The sequence below is a fragment of the Ornithorhynchus anatinus genome, chromosome X1 (genome assembly GCF_004115215.2).
Source record: "Ornithorhynchus anatinus isolate Pmale09 chromosome X1, mOrnAna1.pri.v4, whole genome shotgun sequence".
Lineage (NCBI taxonomy): Eukaryota > Metazoa > Chordata > Mammalia > Monotremata > Ornithorhynchidae > Ornithorhynchus > Ornithorhynchus anatinus.
Window position 1 is genome coordinate 81,509,873 of NC_041749.1, and position 16,933 is coordinate 81,526,805.

General features: G+C 47.3%; 1 protein-coding gene and 1 non-coding gene across 2 annotated transcripts in view; one reads left to right on the forward strand and one right to left on the reverse strand.

Moving 5' to 3' along the window:
• The first annotated feature begins 280 nt into the window (after positions 1-280).
• Positions 281-16,933, forward strand: part of LOC107547373 (galanin receptor type 1-like) — a 31,209-nt gene continuing 14,556 nt past the window's right edge. The window contains exon 1 of the mRNA XM_029051100.1: positions 281-437. Within this exon, the coding sequence (XP_028906933.1) occupies positions 281-437 (157 nt within the window). The remainder of the gene's footprint in view (positions 438-16,933) is intronic.
• LOC114807254 lies at positions 14,678-14,809 on the reverse strand. The gene has a single exon (XR_003755305.1). It is a non-coding gene; the product is annotated as a small nucleolar RNA SNORA7 (small nucleolar RNA).

Below are 16,933 nucleotides of genomic sequence, written 5' to 3' on the forward strand. Positions count from 1 at the left end.
ACGAAATAGGTGGCCAGATCATTGGGGGTGAGAGATGGGGGAGGGGAAGGAACAAGGGGCCTAAGGAGAGAGTTAAAGGTCACTGATTGGTGATGGAGGCAACACCATCAGTAGGTAAGTGGAAGAGGAAGGGGAGGGGAAGGGAGGGAAAAGAAGGGGAGGGGAGGGGAGGAAAGAGATGCCACCTAGCCTTTTCTGCCCCAACTGTCCAGAATCTGCTGCCTTCCACCTTACTTTCTGGAGTTTCTGCTGGAATTACATCAGGGCAGCTGTGGCAGAAATGGCTTCTACACCTGTCACAAAAACAGTTGTGACCTACTGCGGCCATGAAACAAACAGTCTTTGGTACAGGTATCTGCAGCAGCTGTGGTGGAGTGAACAATGGCAGCAGCAGGGGCTGGGAGAGTGTGTCTATGACTATATTAGTGTGTGTGCGTGTATGTGTGTGTGTGGCGGGGGTGGGGTGGGGTGTGTGCATATGTAACCCCTGTTTCACCCTTTGTCCCTCTCTCTGTGCCTTTTCTTTATTTCTTTGTCTCTGTCTTTCTGTTGATTTTTATCTTTTGTTTCTCCCTCTCTCTCCCTCTCCCTCTCTCTCAGGCCCCCAATTCCTGTTCCACTTAGAGTTCCCAGCTGACCTTAAGTCAGTCTTAGTACAGTGCTCTTCATACAGTAAACACTCAATAAGTACCACTGATTGATTAGGTCAGACTAATGTTTTTAGCAGTCTCTTTTTTTTCCACGATATTTATTAAGTGCTTACTATGTACCAGGCACTGTACAAAAAGCTGGGGTGGGTACAGGTTAATCAGGTTGGACACAGTCCCTGTTCCATGTAGGATTCTTCTCTCTTCCCTGTGTGCTAGTAAGATTTAGCATAAATTTATTTTTCCTATAACATGGGTGTTGTGCTACTACTATTACTGATGATGATAATAATAATAATAATTGTGGTATTTTTTAGCCTTTACTATGTGTCAAGTACTGTACTAAGCACTGGGGTACATACAAGTTAATCAGGTGGGATACAGTCTCTGCCTCACAGAGGGCTCAGTGTCTAAGGAGGAGAGAGAACAGGTATTGAGTCCCCATTTTACAGATGAGGAAACTGAAGCACAGAGAAGTGAATTGACTTGCTCCAAGGTCACACAGCAGGCAAGTGGCACAGCTGGAATTAGAAGCCAGGTTCTCTGACTCACAAACCCATTTGAAGGTAAACTCATGTGCTGTACTCATGATATGTCTAAATACACAAACCATTTCTTCTGGCACTGTATCACACTATATCCAGACAGACACGCTTTGTCTAAAGAAAGTTCCCTAATTCTGCAGTCATGTTCTAGCCAAAATGCATAGTGAACCGTGTCTTCTGGTAGAACCGAGTGTAGTTTGTCTCATCTTTTCTCCAATCAAACAAAATCCTGACCCTTTTAGATCTTTCCCTTGTGCTGTGCTTTAGAATTACGGTCTATGTGAGACTCTCCAAAATGGAAAATCAGCACCACCCTGTGAAGAAGTTTGTTTTCAAATGAAACCAGTAAGAGGTTAAAAAAGCACATTTATTATCTGCTGGCAGCATTCAGCAGGGAGAGAAACAACAACAAAACACCATTTGCCTCCCTGCTTCCAGCTCCCCGTGACGCAACCATTAAAATGGATGTTTGGACGTTAAACACACAGTCCTGGGGTTATGAATCCGTCACTAAATTGCAGAATTAATATTTATAGTGCCACTAAAGGAAAAAAAGGAACGAGGAGATTAAATAATTATTTCCAAATCAGTGCTGACAGGAATCATTCGTAACTACAGATTACCAAAAGCAAGACCATTTTCTTTAGAAACAGCAGTTTTGTATACTACAAACATAAATACACACACGCACATATGCACGCATGCACACATTCACACACACACGGAACGTCACATACCATTACGGTACACAAGTCCTGCCTTTTCTAAGAAGCAGAAGGAGTGGGAAGTCAGAGCATAACTAGTCCTGAGCAGCAAGGGTGGGTCTGGAACCATGTGCCTCTTCCCTCTCCTTCAGAATCTGTCAATCAATTAATTGTATTTACTGAGTGCTTACTGTGTGCAAAGCACTGTACTAAGCGCTTGGGAGAATACAATAAAACAACGAATGACACATTCCCTGCCCACAACGAGCTTACAGTCTAGAGGGGGAGACATATTAATAGAAATAAATAAATTACACATATGAACATAAGTATCAAAGCAGTCATTTTTTTAAATAGCATTTGTCAAGTGCTCACCATGTGTCAAACACTGCTCCAAGCGCTGTAACAGTATAATTAAATCAAGTTGGACACAGTCCCTGAGTCCCTGTCCCACATGGGGCTCGTACTTGAAGTAGGGCTATTCTTCACTCTGCTGCCCGGCTCATCTTCCTGCAGAAACACTCTGGGCATGTCACTCCCCTTCTTAAAAACCTCCAGTGGTTGCCTATCAATCTCCGCACAAAACAAAAACTTCCCACTCTAGGCTTCGAGGCTGTCCATCATCTTGCTCCTTCCTACCTCTCCTCCCTTCTCTCTTTCTACTGCCCACCCCGCACGCTCTGCTCCTCTGCCGCCCACCTCCTCACCGTCCCCCATTCTCGCCTATCCCGCCGTTGACCCCTGGGCCACGTCCTCCCGCGGTCCTGGAATACCCTCCCTCCTCACCTCCACCAAACTAATTCTCTTCCCCTCTTCAAAACCCTACTTAAAGCTCACCTCCTCTTAAAGCTCACCTCCTCCAAGACGCCTTCCCAGACTGAGCTCCCCTTTTCCCTCTGCTCCCTCTACCCCCCCCACCTCTCTGCAGCTAAACCCTCATCTCCCCCCTTTCCCTCTGCTCCTCCCCCTCTCCCGTCCCATCCCCTCAGCACTGTACTCATCCGCTCAACTGTATATATCTTCATTACCCTATTTATTTTGTTAATGGGATGTACATCACCTTGATTCTATTTATTTGCTATTGTTTTAATGAGATGTTCTTCCCCTTGATTCTATTCATTACCACTGTTCTTGTCTGTCTCCCCCGATTAGACTGTAAGCCCATCAAAGGGCAAGGGCAGAGACTGTCTCTGTTACCGATTTGTACATTCCAAGCGCTTAGTACACTGCTCTGCACATAGTAAGCGCTCAATAAATACTATTGAATGAATAAATATCAATAAATAATTTATAATATATAATTTAAAGATATGTACACAAGGGCTACAGAGTTGAGGGTGGGGTGAATATCAAATAAACAAAGGTGCATAGATCCAAACTCATAGACGATGTAGAGGGAGTGCGAGCAGGGGAAAAGAGGGGAAGGCCTCTTGGAGGAGATGGGTCCTTAATGATGCTTTGAAGGTGGAGAGATTGGTGGTCTGGCATATATGGAGAGAGAGGGAGTTCCAGGCTAGGGGGAGGAGGTGGGAAAAGGATCTGCAACAAGATAGATGAGATCGAAGCACAGTGAATAAGCTGGTGCTAGAGGAGTGGAGTGTGTTGGCTGTGCTGTAGGAGATCAGTGAGGTGAGGTAGGACAGGGCGAGCTGATTGAATGTTTTAAAGCCAAGGTTATGGAGTTTCTTTGGGATGCGGAGGTGGATGGGCAGCCATTGGAGATTCTTGAGGAGAGAGGAGATGTGGATTAACTGGTTTTTCAGAAAAATGTGAGACTGCCGAGAGGGAGAGATATCAGATTTGGGAATCATCTGCATAGAGATGGTAGTTTAAAAGACAAGGGAGTGAATGAGTTCTCCAAGGGAATGGGTCTTGGTGGAGAATAAAAGGGGACCTAGAAGTGAGCCTCGAGGGATTCCCACAGTCAGCGGGTGGGAGGCAGAGGAGAAGTCCGCTAAAGAGACTGAGAAGGAGCAGCCAGAGAGGTAGGAGGAGAATCAGGAGAGGATAATATCAATAAAGCCAAGGTTGGATAATGTTTCCAGGAGGTGGTCGACAGTGTCAAAGGCAACTGAAAGGTTGAGGAGGGTTAGGATGGAGTAGAGGCTGTTGGATTTGGCAAGAATGAGATCCTTGGTGACCTTTGAGAGGGTAGGTTCTGTGGAGTGAAGGGGGTGGAAGCCAGATTGGGGAGGGTCAAGGAGAGAATTGGAGGAGAGGAAGTGGAGTCAGCAGGTACAGAAGTCAAACCTGCCACACACTTTCATTCATTCAGTCGTATTTATTGAGTGTTTACTGTGTGCAGAGCACTGTACTAAAAGCTTGGAATGTACAATTCGGCAACAGATAGAGGCAAACTCTGCCCAACAACAGGCTCACAGTCTAAAAGGGGGAGACAGACAGCAAAACAAAACAAGCAGTCAGGCATCACCTCCCACTCACCTAGTTGAGCAATTACCAAATGGAAGCTGCTGTTTTTGAGGCCCCAGCAACCATGTAACCAGCCTGGGCTGATAGCCTCCTCAGACTGCTTCCTTCCATTGAGCCTTCATTTTCCCAAACTAATGAGCAGAGTTTCACGGAACAAACCCGCCCCAGGAAAGTAGACCTGGCCTATCTTCTACTCGGCTTAGAAGTTCCTAGGTGAAAATTGCCATTCAACAGTAGGAGTAAGGGTTATTGAATTTTGCTTTTCACACTGAATAAGTTTGAGATCCCAGAGACACTCTCTATTCTGGTGCGCGCACACACACACACACACACACATGCACGCACACACAAAACCCCTTCTCGCCCCCTCCCCAGATACGTTCTTGAGTCATCCTCTATTCCCATCACTCACACCCACCCCAGCATGGCAGTTTGCTTAATCTGAAAATTTCCCCTCCTCCAACTGGTGAGCACACGGCATGGACCTCTGCCAGGGCTGGGAAACAATAGGGGTCAACAACAAGAGGGCATGGCTGGGGGCTTAGGCCCATTTGGAGGAAATAGGCCACGTAAATCTAAGAAATAAATAATAACCTCTCAGTCTCCTGGTAGCAGAGATTAATCACCATGGAAACACTTCTGTGCGGCCGACATTACGGTATTGCCTGGTCACCTCCCATTTATTACCTTTGCCTGACGTCTGGAGCTCTAGGTCAGACAGTAGCATGGTCGGCAATGACTTTTCATTCTCATTATATAAGGTTTTTTGAGCAACAACAAGGTGCTAAGTGCTGCACCAAAGAGACTGAGGGGCTTGCAAAAGCCCTGGGTGAGATCTGGGTCTGAGAGAAACTGAAGTGATTCTTTAGCTGTGTCTTCACAGGCAAAGGTGGGCCAAGAGGCCACTCCAGACCAAAATATATGATTGGAATAGTTTGCGATGGCCATTTCCACTATTTGGGGAGTTGGTGGGGAGTGGTTCTGCAAGAGGGAGGGAGAGAAGGAGAGAGTAAGGGAGGGAAAGGGAGACAGAGGGGAAGAACAGCAGAGAGATAGAGAGAGGGAGAGAGAGAGAGAGCCTCAGTGGTGGTGGCTAAAGTTGCCAATATACTCCTCCATGCCCCCCTCTCTTGGTCCCTTTGTTTCTCTGTTCCAACTCTCTCTGTCCTCTGTATTTCCTTCTGTCTTTTTACACCTCTGGCTCTGTCTTTCCAGCCCCATTCTCTGTCCCCACCTCAGTCTCAGTCTAAGGGCCACAAAATCTGATCACCTAATAACTGTGGTATTTGTTCAACACTTCCTATGTCCCAAGCACTGATTAGATTATAATAATTGTGGTATTTGTTAAGCACTTACTTTAAGACACTGTACTAAGTGCAGGGGTGGATACGAGCAAATCGGGTTGAAAGCAGTCCCTGTCCCACATGGGGCTCACAGTCTCAATCCCCATTTCACAGATGAGGTAACCGAGGCACAGAGAAGGGAAGTGACTTTCCCAAGGTCACACAGCAGACTAGTGACAGAGCCAGGATAATCAGGTTGGACACAGTCCCTGCCCCACACCAGGCTCACAGTCTAAGTAGGAGGGAGAAAAGGCATTTAATCCCTATTTTACAGATGAGGAAACTTGAGCACAGTGAAGTTAAGTGACTCTCCCAGGTCACACAGCAGGGCAGTGGCAGAGCCAGGATTAAAACCTAGGTACTCTGACTCCCAGGCTCGTGCTAGGTCTTTCCACTAGGCCACACTGCTTCTTCACCCAAACCTTAACCTTCACCATAACCGAGTGGTATTTATGACTATAAATTTCAGTTGCAAGATCAAGGGACATGGATGTCTTCCTGAGAGCAGGGAGGTGAGTTCTTAAGGTTTACACTGCAGGGCAGCTGTAAATCTGACATTAAAATCTCAGCACTTGGCATCTAGCAGTCACATCCTGGAGAACCATCTCTGCCCTCTGTAGTCCTTAGAGGGCAAACTTATAGTAGCCCCAACCAGCCAAGCCCCAAAGGTCTTAATGTGAGAAAGAAATGTTTCTACAGAAACATTCTGGGCATGTCACCTCCCTCCTCAAAAATCTCCAGTGGTTGCCTCTCAACTTCCATATCAAGCAAAAACTCCTCACTATTGGCTTCAAAACTCTCCATCACCTTGCCCCTTCTTACCTCACCTCCCTTCTCTCTTTCTCCATCCCAGCCGGCAGACTCTGCTCCTCTGGTGCTAACCTTATCACTGTGCCTCGTTCTCACCTGTCCCGCCATCGACCCCTGACCCACGCCCTACCTCTGGCCAGGAATGCCCTCCTTCAAATCCGCCAAATAATCACCCTTCCCCCCTTCAAAACCCTACTGAAAGCTCACCTCCTCCAGGAGGCCTTCCCAGATTAAGCCCCTCTTTTCCTCTGCTCCCCCTCCCCATCGTCCCAACTCGCTTCCTTTGCTCTACCCTCCACAGCACTTGTGTATATATGCACATATTTATAATTCTATTTATTTATAATAATGTTGGTATTTGTTAAGCGCTTACTATGTGCAAAGCACTGTTCTAAGCTCTGGGGTAGATACAGGGTAATCAGGTTGTCCCACGTGAGGCTCACAGTTAATCCCCATTTTACAGATGAGGGAACTGAGGCCCAGAGACGTTAAGTGACTTGCCCACAGTCACACAGCTGCCAAGTGGCAGAGCTGGGATTCGAACTCATGACCTCTGAGTCCCAAGCCCGGGCTCTCTCCACTGAGCCACGCTGCTATGATGTGTATATGTCTATAATTCTATTTATTTATATTGATGCTATTGATGCCTGTTTGGTTGTTTTGATGCCTGTCTCCCCCCTTCTAGACTGTGAGCCTGTTGTGGGCAGGGATTGTCTCTCTTTGTTGCTGAATTGTACTTTCCAAGCACTCGGTACAGTGCTCTGCACACACAGTAAGCGCTCAATAAATACGATTGAATCAATGAAAGAATTAATGCAAGGGCAACCAATGAGCGATTTTCTCGACAACAGTTTCCCACTCCCTGAACACCATGAAAAGTTCTAACATTAAAAGAAAAGAAAAATACTTTTTTATGTAATAGTGAGGATCTTGAACATGGGTACCTTCCTCTCTCTGCCCCGACCCTATCCATGAAGATAAACTGGAAAATTCACCATCTCCCATGGTCATTTTCTGGAGCACTGTCCTCAAGAAGAGGATGAAGAAAGTTTTGGCCACATACTGGTTATGGTGACAGCTTCTGCTGTGTCAAAATGTGAATGTTGTAATATGCTGTCAGCTATTAGAAGAACAGGAACGCCCAGCCACAAGGCGGTTTTCACAAAGACTCTAATCAGTCCTTTGCATGCTGGGAGTCTAATGAACTGCATCACTACAGTGATCACAGCTTGGAGAGGGAGTTTATTTTAAACGAGCGGAAGTACCTATCCTTCGCCTAGGTTGCAGAAAGATTCAGTAGTTTTCCACTTCTCTGTCCCTTCCACTTCTCCTTATTTCTATTCTTGTAATTATCTTTGAGTCACTCTGCTCGCTCCCTCTATGACCCTTTACTCTTGTGTGTCTAACTTTCTCTTACTGTCTCCTTTGCCTATTTGCCTGTTACTGATCTCCTGTTTCTGGCTCCTCATTATGCCTCTCATTTCCCCCTTTCACACTCCCCACTCCCCTAATTTTCCTCTCTATCTCTCTCCTAGCTCCTGTCAACCTTTGTCCCTTTGAGATTCTCTTTGCTTCTGAACTTGGAATTGAGTTGCAACATCACCTCCCCACTTTCTGCCCCCCTCCCTCTCTCTGCCTCACACTCTCCTTCTGCTCCCCCCTTGCTACTCTTCTTACTTTGACATTTTCAGCATTTCCTCTTTCCCTGTCTTCTTCCTCTGGGGTCTTTGCTCTGTCTTCTAGTTCAAAAATGCCCTCTGGTTCAAAAATGACGTTGCCACTTGTCAGACTGCATCCGTGAATGTGAGTACCTTTGAGAAAGACTGTCATAATGATAATAATAATAATTGTGGTACTTGTTAATCAGTCATACTTATTGAGTGCTCACTGTGTGCAGAGCACTGTACTAAGCACTTAGGAGAATACACTATAGCAATATAACAGACACATTCCCTGTCCACAGTGAACTTATAGTCTAAAGGGGGAGACAGACATTAATAATAAATAAATAAATTCAGATATGTACGTAAGTGCTGTGGGGCTGGGAGGGGGTGTTGAATAAAGGGAGGAAGTCAGGACAACTCAAAAGAGAGTGGAAGAAAAGGAAAAGGGGGCTTAGTCAGGGAAGGCCTCTCGGAGGACATGTGGCTTCAGTAAGAGTTTGAAAGTGGGGGAGAGTTGTTCATGTCTGTTGGATATGAAGAGGAAGGGCGTCCCAGGCCAGAGGCAGGACATGGGCGAGAGGTCAGCGGCGAGATAGGCGAGATGAAGGTATAGTGAGTAGGGTGGCATTAGAGGAACGAAGTGAGCCGGCTGGGTTGTAGTAGTAAAGTAGCAAGGTGAGGTAGGAAGGGGCAAGGTGAATGAGTGCATTCACAATGTACCACACACTGTACTGGGTTAGATTCAAGATAAACAGATAGGACACAGTCCCTGCCCCACGTGGAGCTCACAGTCTAAGGAAGAGGGGCAATCGGGTATTTTATCTTCATTTTACAGATGAGGAAATTGAGTCACAGAGAAGTTAAGTGACTTTCCCAAGGTCACAAAGCAGACAAGTGGCAGAGCTGGGACTAGAACTCAGGCCTCCTGACTCCCAGGTCTGTGCTCTTTCCCCTAAGCCGCATTGCTTCTCAGGTAGTCCTCACTCAGGAGCAATGATCTGGGAAAGTGACTTTGTTCCCACTCATACTCCGCATCTGTGAAAGCTACCCTATCGGCCAACCCCTAATCCTAGCTCTTACAATTTAGCTCAAGAAAGATTTTTCTCGGATGGGGGTGGGGAAGAGGAGGTGTCATTATATTGAGAAACAACGTGGCCTGGTGAAAAGAGCACAGGCCTGAGAGTCAGAGGACCTGAGGTCTAATCCCGGCTCTGCCACTTGTCTGCTCTGTGACTTTGGGCAAGTCACTTCACTTCTCTGTGCCTCATTTCCCTCCTCTGCAAAATGGGGATTCAATACCTGTTCCCTCTCCTATTTAGACTGTGACCTCCATGTGGGACCTGATTAGCTTATATTTTACCTCAGTGCTTAGTACAGTGCTTGCCACATAGTAAGCGCTTAACAGATACCACTATTATTATTATTATTATTACTATTATCATTACATAAACCAATACCTGGATCCTCTCCGTATCAAACAAAAACTCCTCACCATTGGCTTTAAAGCATTCCATCACCTTGCCCCCTCCTACCTCACCTCGCTTCTCTCCTTCTACAACCCAACACACATACTTTGTTCCTCTAGTGCTAACCTTCTCACTGTGCCCCAGTCTCACCTGTCTTGCTGCCAACCCTTGGCCCGCGTCCTGCCTCTGGCCTGGAACGTCCTCCCTCCTCAAATCCGACGGACAGTTACTCTCCCACCCTTCAAAGCCTTATTGAAGGCACATCTCGTCCAAGAGGCCTTCCCAGATTAAGCCCCACTTTTCCTCATCTCCCACTCCCTTCTGTGTTGTCCTGACTCGCTCCCTTTGCTCTTCCCCACTCCCAGCCCCACAGTACTTTAGTACATATCTGTAATTTTATTTATTTGTATTAATGTCTGTCTCCCCTCCTCTAGACTGTGAGCTTGTTGCGGGCAGGGAATGTCACTGTTTATTGTATATTGTTGTATTATACTTTCCCAAGCACTTAATACAGCACTCTGCACACAGAAAGCGCTTAATAAATACGATTGAATGAATGAATGAACATTCAAGTCCAGAGCCCATCAGGGCATATGACTGAGAACTAATTCTGACAAGCAGCCAGGACGTTAGGGTTGACTAGTCTCAGAGCCGGTTGTCTGTCCATAACCAGGATTTGTTCCTTGGTGTTTTTGCAAGACCTGTAGCGTGACCTCCCACTTCTGAGCAGAGTTCAGTTTTAGGAGATCAAATGATGGGAGGGAGCCCTGGGGCTCAATAATCAGAGGCTTGAATCTGACAGTCTTTATTAGGCATGGCAGTAAAGACATACCAATTTTGCTTAACTGTTACACAGCATACCCATCCTCCGGGACAAGGGCCTACACAGTACACCCACAAGGCTGGGCACTTCTCAGATTTCCAGGGGCAGATCTGTCATTTTGCCATCCGTTCGTTCATTTATTCCTTCAGTCATATTTACTGAGCGCTTACTGTGTACAGGGCACTGTGTTAAGCACTTGGGAGAGTATAATACAACAATAAACAGACACATTCCTTGCCCACAGTGAGTTTACAATCTAGAGCGATGGGAGGCAGACATTAGTATAAATAAATAAATTACGGGTAGAAACTAAAATGAACGCTGCTCCTTAGTTGTTGCTGTTTCTCTCTCAACTCTTCTCTCACAACCCTGACCGGGCCATTTCTGGGGTGAGATCACTTCCCAGCCACCACGGTCACACAAGGGATCTGCTGCACTGTACCCTACAAACCACCCATGTGGCACTACAAACCATCCATGTGGCACTATGTTCAGAAGGCCTCTAGTGTGCGAGGAAAAGAATTCATACAAGGACCTCGTGTGATTAATATAAGTGGTTTTGGGTTTGTTTTTCTTGTTGCTTTTATGGTATTTGTTAAGTGCTTACTATGTGCCTAACACTGTTCTAAGCACTAGGGTAGATACAAGATTAATCAGGCTGGGCACAGTTCCTGCCCCATATAGAAGTCGCAGTCAAGGTAGGAGGCAGTAGGATTTAATCCTTATTTTACAGATAGGGAAACTGAGCACAGAGAAGTGAAGTGACTTTCCCAAAGTCACGCAGCAGACAAGTGCCAGAGCTGCGATTGCCCGTTGTTGGGTAGGGATTGTCTCTATCTGTTGCCGAATTGTACTTTCCAAGAGCTTAGTACAGTGCTCTGCACCCAGTAAGTGCTCAATAAATACGATTGAATGAATGAATGAATGAAGCCAGGTCCTCTGACTCCCAGACCTGTGCTCTTTCCAGCAGTCATGCGGCTTCTCATTGCTTTTTTTTCCCCCTTAAAACTTGCCACTCCAGGCAGGGTTTGGGGGGGGGGGGGGGAAGGGAAGGCTATTGGAAAAAACAAGGCCACACATTTTCACTCCGTTACATCTGCCAGTTGCCACTTATGTCTTTGTACACTCTATTTTTGGATCTGTTAGCGCCCATTCCCCAGGAAATAGGGTCTGAGGAACTGTCTGAAGGCCTACTTGATCCCCTCCCTATGGGGCCTGCCTTCGGCCTGTCTAGCCTTAATGAGGGCTGCCTTGTAGAGTAGGATTGACTTTCCCCTGGTCATTAGGATTACCGCAGAGGCTTAGGCTGGCACATCCTTAGACTTCATCCACAATTGCCTGTGGTAAAATGATTGAATAGGTTCAAATGAGCAGGTTTGTCGCTGGGGCTTGGTGGGTCATGGTTGTGGAACAAAATGGGTCTCTTAATGTATATTGCTCTCCCTCCCTATAGACTCAAAGCATCTTAATACAGTGCTAAGCACTTAATACGGTGCTCTGCACACAGTAAGTGCTCAATAAATACAGTTGAATGAATCTGTGGCTAGTTCATGCTCAAAACCCAGAGCTGTTTAGAAAACCGTTCCATTTCAAGGCATCCACGAAGACTCTTCCCAACTCCTTTGAAAAAGTCCACGGTTTCTGCTGCATCGAGGTCCCCAACGTCTCACTCAGAAAGAGGGAGCCAGGCCCCAACCAGGGCATCAGTAGCTCTGAGTTTGGCTCTCAGATCTACCCTAATTCAGGGTGATCTGAGTCTCCTCCCCTAGCAGGGTGGCCTTGTGGATAGAGCATGGTTCTGAGAATCAGGCAGTCATGGTTCTAATCCTGGCTCTGCCACTTGTCTACTGTGGGACCTTGGGCAAGTCACTTCACTTCTCTGGGGCTCAGTTACCTCATCTGTAAAATGGGGTTTGAGACCGTGAGCCCCACGTGGGACAGGGACTGTGTCTAACCTGATTTGCTTGTATCCATCCCAGCGCTTAGTACGGTGTGTGGCACATAATAAGCGCTTAACAAATACCACAAATATTATTATAAGATAATATAAGACCCTGTAATTGACCGTAGTTCCTTCTCCATAGCCCCTCAACTTTGGATTCTCTCCCTCCCCTCCAGCCCTCCAATGGGGCTATCATCATAGTGGGTGGCTGAGGGATACATTCCCACCATCTTTTGGGCTTCCTACCCTACTGAGTGGGTGTCCATCCCTTCCCAGAATTAGCATCATCATCATCATCATCATCACTGTGGTATTTTTGAATTACTTACTGTGTGCCAAACCTTGGGGGTGGATATGATATAGTAAGATCAGACACAGTCCCTGTCCCCAACAGGGCTTGCAGTCTAACAGGGAGGGAGAACAGGCATTTCATCCTCATTTTACAGATGAGGAAACTGAGAGCCAGAAGAAGTGAAATGACTTGCCCAAGGTCACACAGCAGGTAAGTGGTGGAGGCAGGATTTGAACCCAGTTCCTCTGACTCTCTGTCCTACGCTCTTTCCCCTAAGGCCACAGAGGCCCGGCAGGTGTACCTTCCTCCCAAATCCCTTCTGGGGCACTTGGACTGGGGTTCCAGTCTTAGACAAACTCCTTCTCCAGTTGCCTGCACCCCATTCCTCTACCAACCCAGTCTGGGACAGAGTAGTGTGGTGGATGAGCCTGGAAGCCAAATAGTATCCTGGAGAAGCAAATGAGAGCTAAGAGGCTGGGGCAGTCTCGGGAGCGGAGAAGGAGAGGAGGGTGTGCTGCAGGTTTAATTACTGGAATGAATGAGACTAGGGAAGGAAAACAGGCATCATCCACGCACTGATGCTTCCACCCAGGGTCAAGAGACTGTCCAGCTCACATGCGGGGGCACGTACCTCCTGGCTCCTGCCATTTCCCATCAGCTCTTGAACAGAGTAGGGGAGCAAACCTAGGCACACAACAGCAATGGAAATACCTGACCGCGAATGCCCTTCTGCTGCGGTTTCCTGAGACAAAGCACATCCGACTGGGGCAGGCGGCAGAAAGGAGACCGAAGCTGGAGTGTCGGCAAAGACCTTGGGAAGAGGGATGCTTAGGGAACAGGAGAGGAGAAGGGGAGATGGGAGCATCCTCTCTCCAGCAGCCCAGCCACTGGTTCACCTTCCACTAGGAAATCTCCCTCCTGTTGACCAATACAGGCACAACAAGATTGTCTGAACTCTGCTCAGAAAACACTGTCAGTCCCTTGCCAATGGCAGCTGGGAGGTCCTGCAGACCAGGAAGTACGGGACCTACCACAGAGAGAGCCAGTCCAGTTCAACTCCTGAAGTACTTGCAGTCCGTCAGTTGGCATTGCCCAAGTCCCACTGCTCTTCAATTAGGACAAGAGGGCCAGCAGTTAGACTGTCTGAACCCTCAGGCTTTACCCAGGGATGGTGAGAAGGCATTGCAGGATGCTATTCTCTTTAGCCTGTCTCCTCCCCCCTCCCTCCCTTACCCCAGATTCTGCTCCAAAGCAGCCCCTCTGCCCCTGTCCGCATCTCAGCTGTCATGTGCTAGGCTTTCTCTTCTTTTTTTTAGTGGTATTTGTCACCTCTGTGCTGGGCACTGAACTGAGCACTGGGGTAATACTAATAATAATAACTGTGATATTTGTTAAGCGCTTACTATATATTATATGTTCTAAGCGCTGGGGTAGGTACTAGCTAATCAGGTTGGATGTAGTCCATGGCCCACGTGAGACTCACAGTCCTAATCCCCATTTTACAGATGAGGTAAGTGAGGCACAGAGAAGTTAAGTGACTTGCCCAAGGTCACACAACAGACAAGTAGTGGAGCTGGATTAGAACCCAGGTCTTTCTGACTCCCAGGCCAGTGGTCTATCCACTGGGCCACGCTGCCTCTCCTATGCCTTATGCGACTCTTCCGAAGCCTAAACAGAAGGCAACCTCCCTTTTGTAGCCTCTCTCTCCTACTATCCCAGCTCCCTGGGCCTCTCTTTTAGAGAGCTGAGAGAGGCCCCTTCCTGAGATAGTACCTGTGGGTGGCAGATACCTCCTTGTCTTGTCTTATGCCGAGTCATCTCCGACCCGTAGCGATGCCGCAGACACATCTCTCCCAGAACGCTCCACCTCCATCTGCGATCGTTCTGGTAGTGTATCCATAGAGTTTACTTGGTCAAAATACGGAAGTGGTTTACCATCGCCTCCTTCCACGCAGTAAACCTGAGTCTCCGCCCTCGACTCGCCGTTGCTGCCTAGCACAGGTGAGTGTTGACTTGTAGCAGATGGCCTTCCACTCGCTAGCCACTGCCCCAGCTAGGAATGGAATGGATATACCTCCCTCTCCCTCCCATAGTCAAGACTGGCAGAGAACTGGAAACTCTCCAGGGGTGACCCTGAGAGGGGAAAGATCCCTCCAGGGACTCCTACTCCTAGCAAAAGGGAAGGGTGGCTCAGTGGAAAGAGCACGGGCTTGGGAGGCAGAGGTGATGGGTTCGAATCACGGCTCTGCCACTTGTCAACTGTGTGACTGTGGGCAAGTCACTTAACTTCTCTGGGTCTCAGTTACCTCATCTGTAAAATGGGGATTAAGACTGTGAGCCTCACGTGGGACAACCCGATTACCCTGTATCTACCCCAGCGCTTAGAACAATGCTCTGCACATAGTAAGCGCTTAACAAATACCAACATTATCATTATTATTCAGGGAACAGAATTGCTTCCCTCTAGTGGGAGAAGTCAAATACTGCTATTTTACCACCCCTCAACACATTCATCGCTACTGCATCGGCTTCCTCACGGACCTCCCTGTCTCTAGCCCCTCTCCAATCCATACTTCGCTTAAATCACTTTTTCTAGAACGTTGGTCTGTGCATATCTCACCGCTCCTCAGAAATCTCCAGTGACTGTCGATTCATCTCTGCATCAAACAGAAACTCACTACATCCAGACTGCAAGCTCCTTGTGGGCAAGGAGCAGGTCTATCAGCTGTTGTACTGTTACTCTCCCAAATGCGTAGAACACAGTAAGCGCACAGCACTCTGCACACAGTAGGCACTCAATAAGTGTCACTGACTGATCGATTGATTGGTCAGCTTTAGTAATAATACTGTGTTCCAAGCACTGAACTAAGCGCTAGGGTAGATACAAGGCAATCAGGTCAGACACAGTCTCTGTCCTTCATGAGGTTCGCAATCCAAATAGGAGGGAGAACAGATATTGAATCCTCATTTTATGGATGAGGAAACTGAGGCACAGAGAAATTAAATGAGTTGCCTTTTGTCGCACAGCAAGTAAGTGGAGGAGCTGGAATTAGAACCCAGGTTTTTTTGATCCCCAGTTCCATGCTCGTTCCACTAGACCACACTACTTCTCAAGTGCTTTAAAGCATGTAATCAGCTCTCTCCCCACTTACAATCCTGGCTTCTCTGCCACTTCAACTCAGCCCACGCACTTCGCTCGTCTAACATCAACCTACTTTCTGTGCCTCGCTCTCATCTCTCTCACCGTGGACCCTTTGCCCATGCCTTCCCTTGAGCCTAGAATTCCCTCCTTCTTCATATCAGAGGGGCCAGCACTTTCCCCACCCTCAAAGCCATCCTAAAATCACAAGTCCTCCAAAATGTCTTTCCTGATTAATCACTTATCTCCCAACCCTATTTTCCCTATTTTCATCTCCCTACCTCTGGCCTGGAGCTCTCTTCCCCTTCATGTCTGACAGATCACCACCCTCCCCACCTTCAAAGCCTTATTAAATTCACATCTTCTCCAAGAGTCCTTTCCTGACTAAGCCCTATGCGCCCAGATCTGTACCTTTTATTCACCTCACCCTCTCTCCCCAAGAACTTATGTACATATCTAATTTCTTTTAAAGTCTTTCTCTCCCTCTAGACTGTAAGCTCCTGGTGGGCAGGGAACGTGTCTACCAACTCAGTTGTACTGTACTCTACCAAGCGCTTAGTATAGTGCTCTGCACACAGTAAGTGCTCAATAAATACCATGGATTGATTGATTTTCTCTCCCTACTCCATCATCTATGAACTTGAGTCCATATCTTCTAAACACCCTCTACTCCCACTGTGCTTATATGCACATCCTTACACAGGGTTCCACTATCAGAGTCACACCAGGAGAGTTTCCAAGTATTCTACCACTCTTGACTATAGAAGGGAGAGTCAAGCAGAGGCATATCCATTTCATTCCTAGCTTGGGCAGCGGCTAGCAAGTGGGAGGCAATCTGCTACAAGTCAAAACTCACCTGAGGTGGGCAGCAGCGGCATTGGAGAGAGTCGAGGGCGGAGACTCAAGTTTACTGTGCGGAAGGAGGCGATGGTAAACCACTCCTGTACTTTTACCAAGAAAACCCTATGGATACGCTACCAGATCGATTGCAGATGGAGGGGTGGCATTCTAGGAGAGATGTGTTCACGGTGACACTGAGGGTCGGAGACTACTCGACGGCATAAGACTAGACAAGACAAGACACAGGGTTGCTTCCCTTACCTATAATTTATTTAAATATCTGTCTCC